This window comes from Paroedura picta, chromosome 16 (genome assembly GCF_049243985.1).
Source record: "Paroedura picta isolate Pp20150507F chromosome 16, Ppicta_v3.0, whole genome shotgun sequence".
Lineage (NCBI taxonomy): Eukaryota > Metazoa > Chordata > Lepidosauria > Squamata > Gekkonidae > Paroedura > Paroedura picta.
The window spans coordinates 13,518,894-13,537,625 of record NC_135384.1 but is presented as its reverse complement, the minus strand read 5'-3'; the positions used below and the strand labels follow the sequence as shown (position 1 = coordinate 13,537,625).

Here is an 18,732-nt window from a genome sequence, read left to right as displayed (position 1 = left end):
ATCTAGAATGCATATAGGTGTTTGCTGGCTATTCTTTCAGTCAGCTAGAGATGTTTTGATGCAGCTCTCCAAAATGGCAAAACCCGTGTGGGTCCTTTAAATCAGGGGTAGTCAACTTGTGGTCCTCCAGATGTTCATGGACTACAATTCCCATGAGCCTCTACCAGCTAACGATGGACCACAGGTTGACTACCCCCAATTTAACTGCCTTCAGAATTCACTTGCAGATGGGAGAAAGCATTTAACGGTACCATAATCTCTTTAAAATAAATTTCTCCATTGTCCCCATGAAGAATGGGACAACTTCTTTGGGGGGCCATAGAATTGAGGGGGGGGTTGAGGTGAGGCACCAGCATCTGTACTGCAAATGTTATGTCTCTGCCTCAAACCCCCCCCCCCCCCAAGCCGCTGATACCACCACATTAATTTAACGTTCTACCCTATGCTGGACCATTGACAATAATGGTCCCCATAGGCCCTACAGCACTGGGTATAATGGAGTTTTAAAAAAGGATGAAAGTCATTTTTGCTGAGAAGCCCTGAATTTACATACCAATTTTGCTAAAGCTTTTTTAACATCTTTGTTTCTAAGAGAATATATGATGGGATTGAGCACTGGAGTTACCACTGAGTAAATGGTTGCAACAGTCTTGTACTCTTCCAGGGAGTTAGCCGAGGATGGTTTAGCATATGTGTAGATAATGGTAGAGAAGTAAAAGCTCACCACCAGGAGATGGGAGGAACATGTAGAGAATGCTTTTTTCTTGCCTTGGACAGATTTGATTTTAAGTATTGCTCTTAAGATAAGCAAGTACGACATTAGAGTGAGCGCACAACTGCTCATCGTGAACGTGACATCAGCTACAAAAGCCATAGTTTCATTCAGGCTGATGTCGGAGCAGGAGAGCTTCCACAGTGGAGGCAGGTCACAGAAGAAATGGTTGATGACTTTGGAGGAACAGAAGGAGAGGTTCAGCAACAGGCCGGTGTTAACTGCCGAATTGATCATTCCAACAAACCACACTCCCGCTGCTACCCCAATGCACATCTCCTTTCTCATGATGACTGAATAATGAAAAGGCTGACAGATGGCAGCATAGCGGTCAAAAGCCATAAATGAGAGTAACAGAATCTCGGTCCCCAAAGCCCATACGAAGAGAAATACTTGAATGATGCAACCGGAAAATGAGATGGACCGCTTCTGCGTCAAAACATTCTGCAGCATTTTGGGGACTGTGATGGAGATAGAGCATACATTCACAAAAGATAGGTTGACAAGCAGGAAATACATAGGTGTGTGGAGCTTCCTATAGGTGCCAATGGCAAGGATGAGGAGAATGTTTCCTGACAAAGCTGCTGCATAGATAAAGATGAAGGTCCAAAAGATGAAGCTCTGATGTCCAGGAGCATTTGACAGACCAACCAAGATGAACTCAGTAGTGATGCTGAAGTTACTGATTTCCATGTCTCCCATGGTGCTGCTGTCAAAGTCAGTTGCTTTGTATGATTCTTAATATCACTGAATTAAACAGAAACAAATTAAGGTCACAGAACTATAAGTGTCATGGCAGATCTTTTTGCTGGTCTAAAGCTCCTACACCAGAAGCAAGAGCAATCGGACATTGCTTTGCTGGGGGATCACATTCCACAAGGTCACTGGCACCACTTTTATTTGGCATAAACATGACCCCAACATTTATTATCTGATTGAGCATGGCATAGTCGGCTGTCTACTAGGCAGCCCTTATCAGCTGGCCCCTTCCATGGGTTCCAACAGTGAGCAAACAGTGATCCCCAGGCCCCAAAGTCCTGCTGACCCAAAGCAGGCGGCTACTGCATGGGAATGCACTGGGCTTCAACCTCTGTTGGGTTCCCCAACCTCCCAGAAATGCAAGCCAATGATCCATGCAGCCCCCTAATTTGGGGAGGCCAGTGCACAAGCTTGGACACCCCCAAACAAATCCACCCCATGCTTCGAACTCACAGGCCTGCCTTTAGCCCTGACCCGGAAACTACAACTAGTTCAAAATGCAGCAGCCAGGATCCTCACGGCAACACCGTGGAGGTCCCATATCCGGCCTATTCTTCATCAGCTGCAATGGCTACCAGTTGAATTCCGGATCAGACTAAAGGTTCTGGTAATTACCTTCAAGGCCATACGCGGTCAGGGCCCAGTGTACCTGAGGGACCGCCTCCCCGCCTATGCCCCCAAAAGAGCTCTACGCTCTACTGCCTCAAATCAGCTAAGGATCCCTGGCCCTAAAGAAGTCCGTCTGGTCTCGACCAGGGCCAGAGCATTCTCTGTTCTGGCCCCTACCTGGTGGAACGAGCTCCCAGAAGAGATCAGGGCCCTGACGGAGCTTAAACAGTTCCGCAGGGCCTGCAAGAAGGAGCTCCTCCATCAGGCATTTGGCCGAGACCAGACGTAATCAACAGCGACCAAGGGCCCCTGCTCCCCCCCCACCCCCCCTCAGAATTCAATCAATAAACCACCCCTCTCAGAATCCCATCAACAAGCCCTGGACCTGTTTGTATCACAACTGTTTACTGTTATACTGTGTTGTGTTTGGTTGCAATTGTTGGTTATTGATGTATATGTTTTACAGACTGTTTCATGTAAGGTTCCTTGTTATAATGTAAACCGCCCTGAGCCTCCGGGGAGGGCGGTATAGAAGTATGATAAATAAATAAAATAAAATAAATAAATTAAGTGACAATTAAGTAATAATTCCAAGCAAACCAATTAACTCGTATAACATTAAAATTCAAACATAGGGTGGGTAGGATGCATCTTTGGGTTACTAGGCAGGAGAAAAAGAGTCTAGGTCCAACCAGGCAGCCCCTTTTAAGGATGCCTGGCCTAGCCCCTCCCATTGCCACCACTGCACCCACACCCACACCCATGCACTTGGGGGATGCCAGGGCTAGGAGTCCAAGGCTCCATACTGGCAGGTCCTTCCCCAGTGCACATCCCCCACCACAGCAAATGTCCCCTTGGTAAGTCTCAGGGGCTCTTATCATAAATCATAGGAGAGTTACATACATTTGCATTAACAAATCTAGGCCTAGTCTGCACACATAGGATAATGCACTTTCAATATGCTTTGGCAGCTGGATTTTCCTGTGCAGAACAGGAAAATCTAATTCTAAAGTGCATTGAAAGTGCATTATCTATTGTGTGCAGACTATACCCTAGTTTCATTTTGAAATGTTTCACAAGTCTGTTACATCCCACGTCATCACTTTAGTCCAAGCAGGTACATAGATCTACCACATATATTTCTTGGTTGGTCAGGGAGAACCCCATATTTCCTTTTCACCAGGAGAAAAGGTGTTTGGAACTCATCCTATCTAATGTATGTAGGCAAAAAAAGGTACATTTACAAGTATCAGGAATTAAAAATATCATGGAATCATGGCACCTAGATTCACACCCAGTAGCATCTTGGAGACCAAAAAGATTTTGGGATTTCAGTGAGATTTATTTATTTTGTTTCTGTGCTGCCACTCCTAGACCAGCTAGTGTGTGGCAAGTCACAACAGCAAAATAATACAAAGTTTAAATACATGACATAAACCCCCCACTCTTCCTAACAATTCACACATCCCCAACCCAATCTACTAGAAAGGATGATTTTGAATTTTGCATCTCTGTGTTTCTCAACTGCCTTATGAAGACTGAAGTCTCAATTCTTTATTTTGCTGCCCATTTTAATTTCCTTACAACAATATTTCCCCTTAAAATGTATGCAGTTTCAGTAGATTAGTATTGGGAGGAAAGGTGGCATGGTATAGACTGATCTTGTCAGTTGGAAGTTAAGCTGGTACAGCCCTGGTTTGTACTTAGATGGGCAACCTACAAGGAAGTCTACAGAAGAAGGCAGCAGCTTGCCCAGGTGAGGGGCCTCCTTATGAGGTTACAAGTCTGTGAGTGGGGTCAACCTAGCTGGGGGGAGGGGCACGGGGTTCACAGTGCCAGGTAGCCTGGGGTGGGACCAGGGAGGTGGGTGTCTCTCCTTGGCATCCCAGGGTTTACAGTGCTGGGTGACCTGGGATGGAGCCAGAGGAAGTGTGACCTCAGGTGGAAAGAAAGGCAAACCGAAAGAGGGTACGACTTAAGAAAAAAGATTACTGCCCCAATGCCATCATCTAATTCTAGTTTAGAATATTTCATTAGAATTTATTTAAATTAAAAAGGTAGTGTTCTTGTGCAAGAGGTATGTCAGATTCAGTTCATTAATGAAGAAAAGAAATCCTCCCCTCCTTTCCTTTTTGGAATGCCTGGAAACAGCTTCTGTGTTGGTGAAAAAGGGAGACTGGGTGGTCTGTTTTGTAGGGTCTACATGGACTGAAGCTATATGGAATTGCACGATATAGGGGAAAAGAAAATTTGGATTCAATTGGATGAAAAAAAAAAACTTGCAGGATCCTATTACTAGCTATATGTGGGAAATATTGATACGCTGAATGACCAGTGCTAGTTATCATTTGGAAGAAAATAATGATCATATTATAGAGCTATTGATCTAATCTTGAAAAACAAAAGCCCCGTCATTATAACTGGGATATCTGGAGGTTCCCAAAAGCAGAGTTATCTGGAAACACATTAAGCAAAAGGTAAATAATAGGTGATCCCCACCCAAAGTGTTATAAGTTATTTGTGCTGCTCCAAGAAAGATCCAGGAGCCTTTGCTCTTAGTAACATAAGTACCTCATGATAAAAGGCATTCTTTAAATTAATGGTTGTTGTCTTTTGGGGGAAACAGATAGGAAAAAGTTAGCACAATGAATGAATAAAATCCTTACCTCTATTCCTTGTTGACGTACTAACAGTGTTTGTACTATAGATATAGACTCTCAATCATCTATTGAATTTAAGAAACAATATATAATCTAATTCTTAGTGATCTTATTGTGGAAACAGCAGGATTCAGATATTTATATGTTTATTGGCTAAAAGTGGGGTCAGCTGGAACCTCCAAGTAATGGATGATCTACCTCAAATGTGTTCTGTAAATAAGAAACTATTGCCCCTGGGATAAAGACCATTGAGATTCTGCAATTAGCATCTCATGGTGCCAGACATTATCTGAATTAATTATTTTAGTCTACCTTTGGAGCATAAATAAGGTAACTCTAGCCCAACATATGCTAACTTCATAGATGCTGATTGTGTGTAATAAGACATGCTGTCAGGTTTGTACTAACTGTGATCCAATCTGAACCATTCCCCATTGAGAAAATGTTCCTAGTCAAAAATTGTTTCCCAAACTGATAAATTGCTAGAAAATTTCTGATATGACAGTTATTACACTATGTTACTGTATAGTCCTTGAGGCTACCAGCATTCAGACAAAGCCAGCCCATTCTAATGCTTCTGACCAACCCCGTCATTATTTCATTGTAACTTGTCAGTCATAACGGCATAGGTAAAGGAAAGTGAAACTGCTGAAATGCAAGTGATTGCAACACAGAAATCAATGGAATCCCCAGGACTCCAAAGAATCTCCAAAATTGGTCTCAGGGTGGTGTACAACAGTGAAAGAATATTTAAAAAATACACATAGAAATCTGAGTAAAATTTTAAAATTCAGCTAAAACCAGGTTCCATTAACTCCTAGTATTCCACTTAATTCCAGACATAACATCCCAACAAGCCAGGCAAACAAGCTGGGGTGTATTTCAAAAAAGCCTGGCTCAAAAAGCAGGTACCCATCCAATAGTAACCCCCCAAAGTGGGGGTAGGCAGGGGAATGGTTGAGATGCAGCCCAGTCTTCAACCAAATGTCCAGTGGAAGAGTGCCATTTTGAAGACCCTTCAGAACTATGAGAGTTCCATAAGGGTCCATGCTTCTGCTGGTGGCTGATTCCACCAGGCTAGAGCCAGAGTCTAAAAGTCCCTGGCTCTGGTAAAGACTAGGTGCACCTCTTTAGGGCTGAGGATCACCAGCAGATTAGAATTTGCTGACCACAGTACTCAGGGGGAGGGGTGTAGATGAAGAGGTGGTCTATCAGGTATGCTGGTCCCAAAGTGTGGATGGACATAAAGGTTAAAACCAGCACCTTAAACCTAATCCAGAACTCCATTGACAACCAGTGCTGGAGAACAGATCAAATATGCATTCTTCATAAGGACCCAGGTGTCTGTATTTTGTATCAACTGTATCTTCCCGGTCAGGGGTACAAGAAGGCCCGCATAGAGTGAATTACAGTTACCCGGCCTGGAGGTGACTATTGTATGGATCACTGTGGCTAGCTGTTCTGGGGCCAGATAGGGCCCTAGTAGCTTCACCTGACATAGATGGGAAAATGCCTGACAAGCTGCTTTAGTGACCTGTATCTCCATATTCAAGAAGGCATCCAGGATCACTCCCAAATTCTTGACCATCCAACATAGAGGTGCACCCCATCAAGGTAGGGAAGGCATGCTTCCTTTTCTGGTCCCTTCCTACCCAACCATAGGACCTTTGTCTTCAGGGTATACAGCTTCATGTGGCTTTGCTGGAGGCAGTCCATCAGGGCTCCCAACTCATGGATGATTCAGTGCATGCAGATTTACTAACAATTATACTCATTAACATACAGAAAGTTGAACCAATTTAAATCAATTAACCTTAAATCTCCATAACCCAAACCATACACTTGACCAAAGCTTGCATAGTCTTAAAAAAAAACATAAGCTAGTTATCATATAGAGTTGTGCAAGAGTGAAATGATGTCTCTTCACAATGGATTACTGATCCAGGGCTATGGTTATGATACTCATCTCATACAGAAAAGTTGATGAAAGGACCCCAAATCTTGTCCATCCTTTGTTTTTTTTTTTTTTTTAAAGCTGTTCCAGATGTATTTGGGCATATCTTTCTTGGGCAGCAGCAACAAGAAAATGTTATCTCTTCAGGTCATTTGACACACATGTACCAAATTACAATCAACATAAAACTCTAAATATAGCATTGGATCCATTCTTCTGTCATTCAATTATCCTCGATATTACAGAGCCCAGTCCACATGGTTTTTGTCCGTTCAAGGTCCATGACTCCCAACATAACTTTATTTGATGGTTAAGGAGGAGTTAAATCCAACTTATAATGACCGTTTATGCACTGAAGGTTTCATGCTGTGCTGCAGGCTGGAGTTTTAGTCGTGGCAGGTTACCCCACCTCTTTCTGCACCCACATGGGGGAGCATTTGGCCTGGCGCACCTCATCCGCCCCCCCATTTGTGCTCCTGCACAAGAGCTGGGGCAGTTAAGTTCCCAGTGCACAAACGGTCAATGTGTCCATCCCATTCTCACATACAATATTCCAGGTCTTTAGGTTTAGCTATGTTAATGTTCCTTTGACATTTAGTGCCATACATTGCAAAGCAAATGAAAACTCTGAACAGGAAATAGATAAGCTTTAATATTTCTTGAACATCCCACATTGGACAATCAGACTGATGAGAGACTCTTTCACATCAGTATTTCTCAAAGAATATATGACTGGGTTAAGGACAGGGGTAACTACAGAGTAAAGGATAGCTATCACTTTATCTTCTTCAAGAGAATAGGCTGAAGCAGGCCGGAGAAAAGTATAGATGATGGTGGAATAATAGAAGGTGACAACGGAAAGATGAGAAGAACATGTTGAGAAGGCTTTCTTCTTCCCTTCAGCGGAATGGATTCGAATGATGGCTCTCAGGATAAACCAATAGGAAGTCAGAGTCAGGCCACAGCTCCCAATTGCAATGATCACAGAAGCTGCAAAGACCATAATTTCGTTCAAACTCGTGTCTGAGCATGAAATCTTGAACATCGGTGGCAGCTCACAGAAATAGTGATTGATGATGTTGGAGTCACAAAAAGACAGCTGGAGCACAAGCCCTGTGTGAACTGAAGCGTTGATTGCCCCAAAGAGCCACAGCCCACTCATGACGCCAATGCAAATGTCTTTCTTCATGAGGACTGTGTAACGCAAAGGCTGGCAGATAGCTGCATAGCGGTCAAAAGCCATAAACGCAAGGAGCAGGAGCTCAGTCCCCAGGGCCCAGGTGAAGAGATATACTTGCGCAATACATCCTGACAGGGTGATGGTCTTCCTCTGAGCCAAAATAGTTTGTAACATTTTGGGAACAGTAGTAGAGATAGAACACATATTGATGAGGGACAAATTCAAGAGCAGGAAGTACATGGGTGTGTGGAGTTTGCTACAGCTGCTGATGGCAAGGATGATAAGGATGTTGCCTGCCATAGCAAAGGCATAAAGGAAGGAAAATGCCCCAAAGATGAACATGTTGTATTCAGGAGAACTGGAAAGTCCTACCAGAATTAACTCTTGAATGGTAGACTGATTCTTCATTTTGACAATTCTGGTACTGCTGACCTAGGCAAATAAATCACAGTCTATTAAGGTTGTTTTTTTCCCCCCAGTTGTTAGAATTCACATTATCAAATGTTCATGCAGTCAGTAAAGTTGCATAAATCCTGAATGAGAGCAACTGAGATCATGCTTTGAAGCCCTTAGCAAGAAATAACAAGGCATATGAGAGGCACAAGGAGGTCAACTGAGAGGGAAAGGTCACGAGTCAACATGAAAAAGCAAACAAATTAAATACTCTTCATATGAAATATGGCTTCATTCATTTTATTGACCTGGATTTTATGTGCCATCCATTCATATGAGAATCACGATTCTAAGGTGATCTTGTACTGATGTTCTATTCAAAACACATCTGTTCAATGTACCATCATATCTTCCCAACATAACAAACAATAGTCTTTCTAGCTGTAGTCATAGCCTTTCACCTAATAATCTGTTCAGTAACGTACTCAATGTGGGGCAGCCTTTGAAAAAAGATCAAAACATTGAATTGCTTCATAAAGTAATGGAAGGCTATTAATGGAGTTTAGCCATAGCAACCACGTCACCCCAATGCTGAATTAAAGCATTACCTGACTTAATTTTAGGCACCAAGCCAAAACATTTCTTTTCACCTAGGACTTTAACTGAGGGTTTTAAAAATTTACTTCATTTATGCTTCACTTTTATCCCCAATAGAAGAAGTGTTATTTTTTTGTACCCCACATGGCTATCCAAAGTAGTCTCAAAGCAGAGTGAACTTTAAGCACTCACATACTCTCTGATTGATTTACCTCACAGGGCTGTTGTGCAGGGGGGGGGAAGAAGAGGAGGAGAATGATGAAAACCACTTGGGATCCCCATTTAGGAGAATGGTGGGTTTGAAATGAAATGAATAAATATCTCTGATCTAAGAAGTTCTGGGATGAATCCTGATAGACTTTCTGCTTGATATCCACTGATACTTAGTCTTGCTATATTCCTTATCCTATGTCATATTTGTCCGTACACGTCTCACAGTTCCTGGTGGAGAATTCTTTGCTGGTCAAAGGGGGCCTCTGCTTCTTCTTCCTCCGAAAGAAAAGCTTGGAGGATCCAGCCCATTACCTTCAATCTTTTGAAATCCAGCACAGAGGAAAACTTCCACTGACACCACCAATCTATCTAAACTGAAAAGGGAAAGGAAAACAAAGAAGGAAAGATTAAAAAAAAAAAAAAACCTCACCTCAGTCCCAGTTTCTCATAAGGAAGCATTCAGGTTTCTTTATTTTGGGTGTGCTCATCTCCTGAACAGCATCAGTGTCCATGCTCAGTAAACGTGACAGAAGAAGGTAACAGTGATGTTACTGATGACCCAATGTCTTCTACTCTACTGTAAGCAAAATCATCTGGCTGCTTATTTGACAAACATGTGCAGTGTGTGTGAGATGTTTCCCAGTGTGTCTTTAAAGAAGGTGTGAATCCACTGGGCAAAAATACCATAGAGAATACCAGGAGAACAGGAGCACAGAATATGTGTCAATTCCATTGTATCACTAGGCCACCTGGGGTGGCTTCATAGTTTCTAGAATTAGGAAAATATTGACTGATGATACAAAAATATATTAATAGATAAACCATAAGAAATCATTATTTTACTATGCAAAGGTATAAGAAATTTGAAATAATATCTGCAAGATCACAGTGGCATTTTGGAAAAGTCCAATATTTTTTCTGATTGTCCAGGGTGGGGGGGGGGGAAGGAAAATACTAGATTTATAAATGACTTCTATTTGGAAGAAGATAAAAATGGTGGCCATTAAAGTGGCACTGTAGGATTGTCATGGTAGACCATAATCTGATGGTTCACCCTCCGAGTGAAGGGCCCTGGGGGGGCTTAGGAGATAAGTAGTCTCTCAGGTATGTTGGACACAATCCACAAATGAACTTAAAGTTCAAAAACAGAACAGATCCAGAACACTACCAGCAACCAATGCAGCTGTTTCAGCACTGGCTCTGTGTGGGCCCTCCAAGATGTCCCAGTGTTGACCCTGACTGCCACATTCTGCACCAGTTGTCTTACGGGTCAAGGCCCACATAGAGTAAGTTGCAGAAATCTAGCCTGGAGGTGACTGTAGCCAGGTACCTGTACCTCCATTGAAAAAGAGGCATCAAAGATCACCCCCAAGTTTCTGGCCAAGCGCAAGATCTCCATATTAGGAATATCCATATGTCTGGGCAGGGCCTGGATGACTTCCCACTGCTCATGTGAGCCAACAGATGGGAGGAGAACCCCCCCTGCCTCTGCAGGAGATCATCCAGGTGTTCCAGTCAAATAAAACCTTAGCTTGCCTATTTCCAAGACAACCCAATGATCCAATGATACCCAATGATACAAGAGGTGTGTGATGAGCTAAACTTCTATTTTAGGTACCAGCTCAGTTGTCCAGTTCAATACTTGGGTTGATAAAGAATAAGGAACCCTGCTGCATTCAGACAGCTGCATGGGGAGGGGGGGATATGTGAGGCATGGAGCCAGCATCCCACCCACCTACCCACCCTCTCTTTAGCAAAAGTTTGGCTGGCTGTTTAGGCCATTTGTTATTTGTTCTGTTGGCTATAAAAAACTTGTCACAGCTTGTGGGGAGGAGGGGGAAGGAGCCCAGATGCAAAAGGTGTTCGTCCTGCATGGGGAACTCCTCCAGTTAGGGGGCTTCAGTAAAAAGCTATGGGCCTGCATGCAAGTACTAACCCCATTGGGAAGGCAGAGTCTTGTAGGAACAGGTATCCTGGGATGGCTCCCTTCCTTGTGCCAGGCCAACCTTCTGGAGGGAGGGTGAATAAAGCTGTGGCCATATTTACTGGCAAATCATGTGTTGCATCTTATTGGAACAAAATGCCATCTTGCCTAGGATGGTTCCACAGGAGGTTTGTGCCCACTGCAGCAACCTGGGTGGGCACCCCCTGGCTAGGGATGCCAGAAGCAATGAGGCCCATTCAGCACCAGGATCAATGTGGCAAATTGGTTTCGGAAAGAAAAAACGCAATTTTAAATAGTGGAATTCATCGTTATGCCTACCTGCCTTTGTAGTGGAATCCAATTGCATTTCAGTAGTTTCCCATAGGTTTCCGGTCTCGGCAAAAATCGCTAGGAAGGAAGCGATATTTGCCATGCTTTGTCCCACCCCTGGCTGTCAATCAAACGAGCAGCCAATGGGCGGTTGTTACCATGCTCCGAAAAAGCCCCCTTGCCTTTAAGAACAGGTTTAAAAAAAAACGTTGCAACAAATCTGCATTGATTCGTTGCAATGGAGAGACCCATCTAGCTGGCAGCTGGCCTGTGAGCTGCCGATTCATCGTTGCCACACTCCGCAAGTGGAAAAAAAATCCCCCCCCCCGTGCATGGGCGCGATTTTCTGCCGAAAATAAAGGGAACTAGCAAACGGGGCTTGTGTTGTGCTTGGTGACTTGAGACGAGCTTTAAAGCAGTTCTGTGTAGGGACTGCAGCCGGAGAAGCCTCGCTGGGTGAATGAAGGCTCGCTGGTTCGTTGGTCTCCGCTCGCTCCGAGAAAAAAAAATGGCGATCGCTTCGCCAGAAGTTCAGAGGAGAGCCAGGGGGAGGGACTTTGCTGAAACCGCAACAATGGGAATACACAGGTCTTTTTCGCTACTGTTGCAGATTGCTTGCAAGAGTGTAGCGCTTTTCAGAGGGTGAATCTACCTTTTGGGATTTCCCTTTAAGCGCTACAAAGAAACGCTTTTAGCTGATTGTTTGCATGAGTGTGGCAGATTGTGTGCGACGTCATGCATAACTGCAAATTAGTAGCAATTACAATTTGCCACACTCCTGCTACTTTGAACTCGTGCGGAAAGGCCCTGAGTTTTGCATTCCTGTTTGGAACTGTGACAGGCTTAATTGCAATTGCAGGTTTAGGAGATTATTGTAAGTTGACTACCATTTGGCTCCTATCCTTCTGCCATGCCAAAAGTCCTTGACATTCATTGTTAATAAAATTGTGGCCTTTGATTTTGCCAACAAAGAAATGGTGTGCACATCTTGAGTTAGCCAACTGCCCTCCTGCAAATCAGTGATGACAATATATTAATAATAATTGTTAACAGCGGGATCACTGTTATAATAACTCACTAAGGGCTAAGTGGGTGGAGAGTGGGTGTGGCCTGTCCGAGGCAGGGGCCAATTCCTGAATACAACCGGCTTTGATCCTACTATAAATAATAACTCAAGAACAGCAACAGGACTCCTTAAAATATAGGGAAAGTTTATTGGGGCACTGGTTGGAGAGAACAGCAATATACATACATTTTAGAAATTGAGAATGAAAACAACATATGAACTCAGCAAGAGGGAAAATATTTTGACCATAGCTTAAAGGTTGTATAGATGCCGTCAGTTTACTAATTTGCTACTATTTTACTTTCTCCTTATATCTGTACTCTTATGATCCTTATTCGATTGTCAGAGGAAATGTGCCATCCTTTTAAAAGCTCATGCCTTTAATAAATCTTTGTTGGAATTAAACATGCCATCGGACTCAAATTTTGTTGTGCATAGTTTAAAAGATTGACACTACTTTGTCAGTAGCCAGTAGGCATTCAGATAACATCATTTTCATGTGGCATTTGTCAAGCTAGATTCCAGCTGCATCTTTAAGAAAACCTTAATAACCACAGATCTCAGGAAGTGACTCATGAAATCTTAAAAAGGTAAAGGTATCCCCTGTGCAAGCACTGAGTCATGTCTGACCCTTGGAGTGACACCCTCCAGCATTTTCATGGCAGACTCAATACAGGGTAGCCTTGCCAGTGCCTTCCCCAGTCATTACCGTTTACCCCCCCAGCAAGCAAGCTGGGTACTCATTTTACCGACCTCGGAAGGATGGAAGGCTGAGTCAACCTTGAGCCGGCTGCTGGGATCGAACTCCCAACCTCATGGACATCGCTTCAGACAGTATTTCTGCTGCTTACCACTCTGCGCCACAATGTGTCACTTGACATCAGGTTAATTCCAGTTTAAGGGCCAAAATATCAATAAGTAAGGGAACAGATTCCAAACCCGATACATCAAATTATTTATTTACTTAAAAACACTTGCTATCTGCCTTTCTCCATCATGGAGCTCAACAATAAGCAAGGACACAGCATTTAAATGCTTCCCGTTCAGCTCCAAATGGGTTTCAGGGGAGACCCTGCTTAGCTTCGGAGATCTTATGAGAGCAGACTAGCTTGTTGGATAGAAACAAGTACATGCACATATTAGATAAACATATAGGACCAATTATGAGGGACCCATCGCCAACAGCTCTAATAGTGATTAACTGGAAGTGTCAGATGAATCAATTGTGACTTCAGTCCAAATAGAAGTATCCATAACTGACTGTGGGCACACATTTTATGCTGTGAACTATATCCCCAAGGACACTAATAGAACTTACCTCTTTCCAACCGCAACTAGCATTCATCAGTTTGCTTCTCCTTCCTCCTGTTTCTTCCCATTAAATTATTATGAGGTTTTTGTACTTCTGTACTAAAATGTGTCCTAGACATTTGAATACATCAGTTTTGGGTTCTCTGAAGCAGCCTACCTTTTCCAATAAGTGTTTTGATTGCCTCTTTGACCTCTTTGTTTCTAAAGGAATATATGATAGGGTTGACAACTGGGGTCACCACTGAATAAAGCAGAGAAACTAGCTTGTCATTGTCTAAAGAGTAATCTGAAGTAGGTCTAATATATGTGTAGATGACAGCTGAGAAGAAAAAACTGATAACAATGAGATGGGAAGAACATGTCGAAAAAGCTTTCTTCTTCCCTTCAGTGGAGCGAATTCGGAAGATGGCTCTCAGAATAAACCAATACGAAGTTAGGGTCAACCCACAGCTGCCAATACCAAAGAACAGATCTGCAACAAATGCCATAGTCGCATTAAGGCTGGTGTCTGAGCAAGAGAGCTTTAAAAGTGGGGGTATATCACAGAAAAAATGGTTGATGACATTGGAGCTACAAAATGACAACTGCAACATAAGACTAGCATGAACGGCCGAATTGACCATCCCCGCACCCCACACTCCACTTGTAATCACAATGCACACTTCTTTCCTCATAATGACTGTATACTGTAACGGATGGCAGATAGCGGCATAGCGGTCAAATGCCATAAATGACAGAAGTAGAAGTTCAGTCGCTAAGGCCCAGATGAAGAGATAGACCTGTGCGATGCATCCGTAAAATGAGATGGTCTTTTGATGGGCCCAAAGAGTCTGGATCAGTTTGGGAGTCGTAATGGAAATAGAGAACACATTCACTAAGGACAAATTGAGGAGGAGGAAGTACATGGGAGTATGGAGTTTCCGGCATCTCCATATGGTAAAAGTGAGTAGGAAATTGCCAGTTAAAGCCATAGCATAGACAAATATGAATACCCCAAAAAGAGGTGTTTGTAATCCAAGGGAATTGGTTAGACCAACTAGTATGAACTCTGTGATGACCGTCTGGTTTATTCCAGTGTCTCTGCTGCTGTTTACCTAGGGCAATAAATAGTATGATTATGAGTCCATTCAGTAGACCATTCATCTCCTTCATTCCCTCTCTTCTTCTATAAGACATTTGGCAAGTGAGTCTTTATTTGAATATATCTGTTGCTGCTCTACTGAAACATAAACCCATAAATAATATCACGTTGAATTGCTAAGCTAGAATGGTCAGTTGCTTATGCCTCACCCTACCTCTTCCCGTTTTTGTACAAATAAGGAACCTGGTGGTTCTTTTCATCATTTATTTGTAAAGTTATAGAAGTCCATGTAAAACCACACAGACAGTTCTGAAATTCACTTTTGACTCTGTTGGTTAACCATGTCCATTTGTATGCTACCATATGCATGCATTTTATTTTATTTTAAAACATTTATATCATGCTCATCCCCATAATTAAAGGTGGCAGTCAAAGTGAAGTTTATTATATATTCATTCCTCATGTCATGAAGAACCTTATGAAACTATCATTCCTTACATTCTCCATTCCACCTTGGAATGAAATACTCCATTGAATTTGATCTAACCCTGTACTTGACATATTAACAATCCCTAATCATATATGATTGAATGCTGCAACACATTACCAACAGCTCAGATGAAAGGTCATTTTCTTTGGATACTCGCAAACCAACACTACTGTGATTACCAAATAGTGGAATTTGATTAATTATCTCGTGTTCTCTTTTTCTGTCCAAAATATGAAGCAGACATACATAATGTTGTGACTAAATGGATTTTGAAATATTCATCCTTTCCTGATAACGTAAGACTAAGATTGTTTTTTGAGTTGTGTAGGTCAACATTGTGGTGTTGATATAGCAAACTTCTGTTTTACTAGGGTTTATTTAATTTTGAATTAATTCAGAGTATTTATTGAAAAGCCTGTGGGTTGAACAGCCCATATATAAAGTTATATAAAGGTCACTTTACAAGGCTGACATCATGTGGTTTGACTAGACAAAGTTGAATTGACTGGGGGGGGATCATGTTATAATATTTTTAAAAGGAATATTTCCCAGCAATTATTATTGGAAATCTTATTAGGATGGAATTTAAAAAATGAAACGGCCATTCTTCCATAATCCTTACATACTTTCAAATTGAAATTCGATTTATGGGAAACTCAACAAATAGTACATTGTTACATCACTTCAGGGTTTCCCCCGATTTCTTTCCACCCCACCTTCATAGAGAAGCTGTAAATCTCTGTCCTAAAGTTGTATGTTTCTTATAGATGAATTAAGATGAATGGGGGGTGGGGCATGACAGGTTTATTAAATGATGCATGCGGTAAAGAGAGCTGACAAAGAGACGTTATTTTCTCCCTCTTCCAAAACACTAGAAATTGAGGGCATCCAATGAAGCTGATGGGCAGTAAGTCCAGAATGGACAAAAAGAAATACCACTTTACACAGAGAGTGATTGAAATGTGGAATTCACTGCCAGAGGGTGTAGTGTTGACCACAGGAATAAACTGCTGTAAAGGGGGTTAGATAGATTCATGGGAAATAAGTCTATTAGTGGTTATTAACCATAGTGACTGAGGGAAACCTTTACATTGACCGCTTATGCACTGGGAACTTCACTGCCCCAGCTACCGTGCAGGAGCACAAATCAGGGGCAGAGGAGGCACACCGGGCCAAATGCTCCCCCATGTGAGTGCAGGAAGAGGTGGGGCAATCTGCCATGATTAAAACTCCAGCCTGCAGCCCGGCATGAAACCTCCAGTGCATAAATGGTCATTCAGACGCACAAATCTTCTAACTCCCCGAGCCAGGAGGCAACACCAAGGAAAGCATTGGCCTCTATGGCATGTTGTTTCCTGCTGAGAGGAACTGGTTTGGCACTGTGTGAGACAGGATGTTGATCTAGATTGACCATAGATCTGATCTAGCAGGACTCTTAGGTACATTTCCATGATTCTGAAACTCTTAGTAAGATTGTATGCACCCTTCAAGAAAGATAGCTAACCCTGACTTTTGGATACTGAAAGAATAATTTTCATTTCTTAGTATTTCAGTACACTGATTGCTAATTTTGAGAGGTTTTTGTTGTCTGTTTCTATGACAAAGAAATAGAAAAAGCAAAAAAACAAATCACTCTTCCAAATTAGTCATTTTGTTCCCAAAACCCCATAATAAGCTTGAAATTAAGGAAACCATCAAAACATACAGCACAGGAGATCTACAATGCAGATTTAGATTGCAAAACTCAGGGAGAACATTCCCAGTATTAAATGTCCCAGTGGCTGTTGAATCCAATCCTTAATCATTATTTTGATGGAGTATGTATATTACTCTTAACATTTAATTAAAATTTCAGTTCAACTCTTCAGTAATGACTGAAATGAATGAAATTAATTTTAAATGGGAAAATAAAGAAATTCAGTAGTATCCAGGTACCTAGCACCCATATATTGTACGTAAATACAGGATGGATGACAGGAGAGGGGGGGAAAGCTTGAATAAAATATTTACCTTCATTCCTGCTTCTTGGTGCTTCTTTTTACTGTCTCCTTTTCATGGCTCAGAGATATTTTCTACAGGCCACTGGAAAAAATCAGATCCAACAGCCTTCAATTAATTTTCAGGCTGGTAATAGCTAGTGTTGTCCTGGTGTACACACACTCACAATGGAATTAAAGTAAATGCAAGTGACCCAGTTTGAAATGTCCTCTTCTTTTAATAAAGTGAAGGTGCCACAGGGAAAAACACCTTTGAGGTACCACCAGGATGATGACAATTATGATGATTCATTCTGCTGCTGAGGCACCAGTCTTAGCATATGGCATAATTTAATGTTTAGGATTTGGAAACTTTAAACAGTCTGACAAAAATGAAGTACTTTGAGGATCTACTGATTTCCTTGGCCTGAAATTAAGCAAGTGTTTTAGTAACCCAATGCAATCACTGACATCTAAATTGATTGTACTAATCTAAGATGGAGCTCTTCCACCAGGTGTATGGTTGAGGCCAGGTTACGGTCCTGGAATTACCATCAGGGGATCCCCTAGAGCTGGTGAGATCAGGTCCCGCACTCCTAAGGAAAGAGCTCCAGACTGCTAGCTGGACAGGGGTGGGGAGAGGGGATGGGGGGTTATCTCCAACCAATAGCCATCTTTAATGTTTTTAATGAGCAGGGGATTTTAAGGGTTCTGTGTTTTTACCATTTTATTGTAAACCGCTGAAAGTCTTTGAGAGCAGCAGTTTATAAATCAAAGAATAAATAAATAAATTGTGACCATAAGGTGGATTCTCTGAGATATCTTCCTCATCTTATCTAATTTTTCAGACACATCCTATGTGATGTCTGACCCTACAGATACCACAATTACTGAAGAGAATCCCTGTTACTCTCCACAATTTCTGTCTTTGTGGTTGTCAAAAGAAATGCCATCTCCTTCCCAGTGAAAAAGCTAGCTGAAACCAACCCATAAAGTTTGGGCTACAAATTATTTTTTATTAGAATATATTTAGGGTAAACCATCCATATTTGAATGCTAGGGTTTTTGCATGGGCAACATCAGAAGAGGGTTGGGCACACATGCTTGATACTCTTCTGGAGTCTTCAGGTGGCCATTTTAGGCAACACGTTAGAGGAATAGATTGACCACTGACCTGATTCAGCATGGGTCTTTGTGTTATCCTACAAGAAATTGATAGGAATATCACACGTGAACTGTTTCCATTGGTCCAATGTTGTCTTGAGTTTGTGTTGTCTGTTCAAGAGTATATGAACTCACTGATACACCAAATTATTTGACTGACCAGTTATGCACAGTGGCCTGTTCCAAAGGGCATCAGTCTGGCTTATTCCTCCTGTGCATAATTAGTCTTAGTTTATAGTCCAATTTTCTTACT

General features: G+C 42.1%; 3 protein-coding genes across 3 annotated transcripts; all 3 read right to left on the bottom strand.

Annotated features, from left to right (window-relative positions):
- Positions 1 to 520: 520 nt before the first annotated feature.
- LOC143825355 (olfactory receptor 13G1-like) lies at positions 521 to 1,465 on the bottom strand. Its single transcript, XM_077313380.1, has one exon. The coding sequence runs from the start codon at positions 1,463 to 1,465 to the stop codon at positions 521 to 523; it is 945 nt and encodes a 314-aa protein (XP_077169495.1).
- Positions 1,466 to 7,403: 5,938 nt separating this feature from the next.
- LOC143826734 (olfactory receptor 13G1-like) lies at positions 7,404 to 8,342 on the bottom strand. The gene has a single exon (XM_077315678.1). It carries the CDS (start codon positions 8,340 to 8,342, stop codon positions 7,404 to 7,406), a length of 939 nt encoding a protein of 312 aa, XP_077171793.1.
- A 5,554-nt stretch (positions 8,343 to 13,896) lies between these two features.
- On the bottom strand, positions 13,897 to 18,268 carry LOC143825354 (olfactory receptor 13G1-like). Its single transcript, XM_077313379.1, has 4 exons — positions 18,207 to 18,268; positions 16,844 to 16,933; positions 15,457 to 15,559; positions 13,897 to 14,862 (listed from the first exon to the last, which is right to left on the bottom strand). Exons 1-4 carry the CDS (start codon positions 18,266 to 18,268, stop codon positions 13,897 to 13,899), a joined length of 1,221 nt encoding a protein of 406 aa, XP_077169494.1.
- Between the last annotated feature and the right edge of the window lie 464 nt (positions 18,269 to 18,732).

Coding starts and splice junctions, on each gene's coding strand:
- LOC143825355 (XM_077313380.1), bottom strand. CDS start 1,465: ATGGAAATCAGTAACTTCAGCATCACTACTGAGTTCATCTTGGTTGGT.
- LOC143826734 (XM_077315678.1), bottom strand. CDS start 8,342: ATGAAGAATCAGTCTACCATTCAAGAGTTAATTCTGGTAGGACTTTCC.
- LOC143825354 (XM_077313379.1), bottom strand. CDS start 18,268: ATGGCATTTCTTTTGACAACCACAAAGACAGAAATTGTGGAGAGTAAC. Junction 16,934..18,206: donor AGTAACAGGGATTCTCTTCA/GTAATTGTGGTA, acceptor TCTTTGTCATAG/AAACAGACAACAAAAACCTC. Junction 14,863..15,456: donor ACCTTTCATCTGAGCTGTTG/GTAATGTGTTGC, acceptor TTATTGCCCTAG/GTAAACAGCAGCAGAGACAC.